The sequence below is a fragment of the Corvus brachyrhynchos genome, unplaced genomic scaffold (assembly GCF_000691975.1).
Source record: "Corvus brachyrhynchos isolate BGI_N302 unplaced genomic scaffold, ASM69197v1 scaffold275, whole genome shotgun sequence".
Taxonomy (NCBI): domain Eukaryota; kingdom Metazoa; phylum Chordata; class Aves; order Passeriformes; family Corvidae; genus Corvus; species Corvus brachyrhynchos.
In genome coordinates this window covers 64,802-69,643 of record NW_008238318.1, presented here as the reverse complement: position 1 = coordinate 69,643, position 4,842 = coordinate 64,802, and the positions used below count along the sequence as shown (strand labels likewise).

The 4,842-nt window shown below is 57.5% G+C and overlaps 1 protein-coding gene across 1 annotated transcript in view; it reads right to left on the bottom strand.

Moving 5' to 3' along the window:
• The window catches only part of PUF60 (poly(U) binding splicing factor 60), a 22,390-nt gene that overhangs the window by 7,685 nt on the left and 9,863 nt on the right, over positions 1-4,842 (bottom strand). The window contains 2 exon segments of the mRNA XM_008633310.2: positions 3,470-3,520; positions 4,552-4,641. Of these exon segments, the coding sequence (XP_008631532.2) occupies positions 3,470-3,520; positions 4,552-4,641 (141 nt within the window).

Here is a 4,842-nt window from a genome sequence, read left to right as displayed (position 1 = left end):
CGCCCCATCCTCCCTGGCAGCAAAGGGTCTGGAACTGGGAACCTCCCCCCGCTCCCTCTGGCTCCAGAGCCTCCCCCCACCCCCAGCAGTCCAAGATCCAGTACTGGGCACCACTTCCACAGCTCAACAGCAAAGCCAAACACTCCCGTGGCCCAGTGGGACTCCTGGGAAGCGTGTGGTGCCAGTACTCATCCCTGCCTGGCGGCACTGGCTGTACTGGTGCAGCCCCAACACAGCTGCACAGAGGATTTCTGCTACTGTGTCCTAAGTCTGCCTGGAAACCTGTTCTCAAGACAAATCCAGCCATTCCTTACAGGAGGGATCCCAAAAGCAGAGCACAGTGTGTCCTTCGTGTCTGTAACCCCTAGAGCAGCTCTAGAGCTGCTAAGGGACGTGTGGCCCTGGAGATGTGGCCACACCATGGGGTCTGGAGGAGTCACTGCCTGCATGTGAGGGGATGGCTCTGGGACAGGTGGGACACACCTGGGGCAGGAAGAGGCTGGTGCAGAGCACGTGCAGCAGTAGGTGATGCCTCTGACCCTGCCCAGCACCATAGCAGGGAGCTCTGAGCACCCCCTTCCTAACCCAGCACCCCCATGGCAGAGGGGCTGCAACCAGGACCTTGAGGAGGACGATTTTTGGGGTGCCCTAATGAGCAGAGGAGCTCTGCCATGCCTGGGGACCCCTGGGGCAGAGGGAAAGCACTCAGGGCCTTCTTGAGGCTGATTTCTGGGGTGCCCTAATGAGCGCAGGAGCTCTGCCTGGAGATGCTGCAACCCAAAAGGAGGGAGAGCTCATCTGTGACAGGCACAGCACCACAGACACAGCCTGTACCCGAGGGGCTCCTGCTCCCTACAGCACCTGTCTGGGACTACCACTGGCCACAGGAGAAAACAACCTAGGAGGGTTTAACTCCTGTCACTCCATACAGGACACTGCAAACAGGGACGGCTCTCACCCCAGACTCTGCCCCTGAGGTGACATCAAACCCCAACTGCTGCTCCTGAGGTGACACCAAGCCCCAGCTGTTTCTCCTGTGGTGACATTAAACCCCAACTGCTGCTCCTGTGGTGACATCCAGCCCAGACTCTGCCCCTGAGGTGACATCCAGCCCCAACTGCTGCTCCTGTGGTGACATCCAGCTTGCCCCTTGCCTGGCTTAAGGATTTCCCAGCATGGCTGGGCCATGGCTCTCTTTACTCTGCAGGCTGTGACCAGCAGGACTATGGCACGTACACATGCAGGACAGTGGCTGGGTGGTCTCCCAAATGCTCCAGCACATCCCCAGCTTTGGTGCAGGAAAGCCCCTCTGCTGCGTGTCCGTTTGGGGGTCACAGCCATCACCAGTGTCACCCCGGGTGTCCCAGGGAGAGGCCTCTCCCAAGAAGCCTCCGCAGGAGGAAATCCCCACCTTGCCCTGCCACAGGACCCTAAAGGAGAGGGGGGGAGTGAGGAGGACTCAGGATTTTCCGATGGCAGAATTCCTTCCTGGAAAGGGTGGTCAGACATTGGAAGAGGCTGCCCAGGGAGGTGTGGAGTCCCCATCCCTGGAGGTGTCCAGGGAACACCTGGACATGGCACTCAGTGCTCTGGGCTGGTGACAAGGTGGGGATAAGGCACAGGTTGGACTCGATGACCTTGGAGGTCTTTTCCAGCCTTAATGACCCTGGGATTTTGGACCTGCAAAAGGCAGAGCTGAGGTGGGCTGTGCTGACTCTGGTGTCTGTGGGTCACCAACAGGAGCATCCAGGTGGGGGATATGCCCTGGGCACCTGAGCTCAGCACAGGTCAGTGTCAGGGCCTCCTGCCTGGACATCTCACTGCTCTCACCAGGCCCCACACTGGTTTCACTGCCCCTGTGCCTCCTTCTCCTCGGGTAACATGGAAAAGCACCTGCAGCCTCAGCCAGGCAGCAGCCCCCAACTGATGCTGCTCTAAAGGGATTTGGGAGGTCTTTTTAAGGACAGGCAAAAACCGCACCGTGGGGTGCTCTTATATCAAAGCAGGCGATGCACAACCCTGAGCACAAGCATCAGTCATGACACAATGACACCAGAGGATGGTGAAGGGACGTGGGAATCTTACACTGTGACATGTGGAGGGAGGACTGAGCCCACGGGAAGCTGTAACTTGGGCCCTGAGACCCAGAGCTCAGGGAGTTCAGGCTGTGCTGCCCCCACGGAGGAACTGGGGAACCCTGGCAACAGGAAAAGTGCTGGACAGGGGGCTGTTTGCACTTTGTGCATTCACAATGGGATCTGGGATGAAGCATCTGCCAAGAATGGGATATCCTGACTGCTCTGAACTGTACCAGGCTCCTGCTCCTGGGCTGTGTCCGCCTGTGACTCCCGAGGGAGGAATAGCTGAGGAAAAGGGGTCACAGCCCAGTGCCTGGGGGTCATAAGCCATTAAAACTTTCCTGTGCCACCAACTCAGCTGTGCCCAGCTGGGTAGAATGAGCCAAAAGTCATTTAAGCCAAATTGCTGGAGTTCCACTGTCAGGCAGCAGCCCCAGGGATGGGAGGAATTCCCAGGCATGAGGGCTCCGACACCGTCTCTGCCAAATCCACACCAAGATGGTTGCTCTGTTCCATTCCAAACTTACCCCTGTCCCAGAACATCCATTCTGGCTCCCCACTGACACACCACCCACTGCCAAAGGAGGGAGAGTGGGGATTTCACTTCAGTGCCCTTTTTCTTGGAGTTCAAACCTCCGGTTGTGTTTTACACTAGGCACAAATCTCATATTCCAGCAAGACTGAAAGGTATTTACAAACATGCAAAGGAATTTACAAATGAACCTTTGGGTGCAGAGACGAGTCATAGGACACTTTGTCCAGCACATCTAGGAAAAAGGAGGGGATGGATCATGCCACGTCGCTCAGCTCTTTGTGGCCTCTGATTAGAACGGGCACAAAGGCTCACACAAGTTCTCTGATCAGTCCTGCAGTTCTGTCCCTTCCATCCTGCTTTTGCTGCACTTGGAACGTGCCATATTCCCCTGGTCTGGACCATACATAGTAAAGAGCATCTGAGCCTGGGCTACACCATGTTCTGCCAACCTCCGGCGCCCCGGCCCTCCCCAGCACCGGCCGGCTCTGGGTGCTGGGAGGTCGTTCCACAAGAAATCGCCCCTTGGTGAGTTACCTTGGCCGTTAGTTTTAGGTCGGGACCTCAGAACTGTAGCATCCCTAGAAATGCAGCTCCCACAATTTCACGGGTGTGTTCAGAACTGGTGGAAATCTAAAGCTGTCTTTGCCCCCGAGTGGCAGTGTCCCCGCAGACTGCACAGCCTGGGGTCTTCTCGGGGCAGTGACACCTCGCTCTGCTCCTGGGCGTGTCCAGTACAGGTGGGGATGTGGGAGGGCTGTGCTGGGCGCGGACAAGAGCATTGGCACCACTACGAACGTCCCCACGCTAGGCCCTGACTAAGACAAGTGCCCCAGAAGAAGTGAATATGTCTATTGACCGATTGTAAAGGTGAGAGAGGATCTCCAAAGCCCATTGTCACTGCTGCCATCTGAAAGACAGTAAAGACAGAGTTCAGTCTGTTGGAGCTGAGCATACTACGGCTGTTTGTACAAACTCAAGCAGAGCGGCGGCACAGGGGCACCTGCGGAGAGGCCTCTCCTTCCTCGGCCCTCACTGCCTGGTCCCCAGGACTTGCTGTTGGTACAAACTCAAGCAGAGCGGCGGCACAGGGGCACCTGCGGAGAGGCCTCTCCTTCCTCGGCCCTCACTGCCTGGTCCCCAGGACTGTCCGGCGCCAGGACCCTGCCGAGTCCAGTCCCACCAGGCCAGGGTGGGGTTGTGCTGCTGCCGCTGCCTCGGGAAGCAGGGTGGGATCCCAGGGGGGGACTCAAGGCAATAGTAACCTCTGCAACCACTGTCGTTGATTCACCCCCAGCATTTAAAAGGAGCCCCTCAACTAGAGCAGACCCTCAGAACCAGGCACAGCCCCAAACGGCCTCAGCTGCCGGGCAAGGAGAGCACATCCACAGGGATTCCTCAGGCAAAGCCCTTGTTTTGGGCTTCCTGACTTCATGTAAAGGCAGTGAGACATGTTCCAGAAACATCTGAAGCAGGGGAGGTCAAACCCCAGTTAAGGGTTCTCCCAGTATTGACATTCCAGTACAAGCAGGAACAGCCAACAGAACTTCTCCAAAATTGAGAGCACCTGAGTGCAGGGGAGGGAAATGGGCCAGCACTGGGACACGGGGACGCAGGGACCCTCCCTCAGGCAGAGGAGATGGTGACAGGACATCGTTCCCAGGATCACTTCTGCCTTCACCACCTTAAACATAGCTCAGAAGCAAAACCCACGGCAAAGTCTTTGGCTTCTTCTATCTCATGGAGGGACGTCCAACAGGACAGGAATTTTTAACCATTTCCTCTTGGAATCAAAGAGATTTGCGGGCAATTTGTGAGGTCAGTTGGGGTGCCTGGGTGAGCTGCAGGCTCAGGGCTGTGCTCTGGTTCCGAGGGCCCTGAGAACTCCACCGTGTCGGGGGGAGCACGAGGCAGAAGGAGCAGCTCGGAGGGGGGTCTCACCTGGAGGTTGGTGAGCTGCTGCTGCTGGTGGGCGATGGTTTGTTTCACCAGCACGCTCTTGATGCTCTGCTCCATCGCGTACTTCTTGGCCTGGAAGGAAAACAGGGGCTGTAGGGGCAGTACAACACAGTGGGGCAGGGAGCGACGCCTGGTTCCGCACCACAGCTCCCAGAACCTTCCAGTCTCCATCCCTAAGCACCACGGCACTGCCCACAGCTCCCCAGCACCTCGAGGCCCTGGGACACAGCGGGATGTTGTGAGGGGCAGCGCAGGGAAGCAGCATGCACCAGG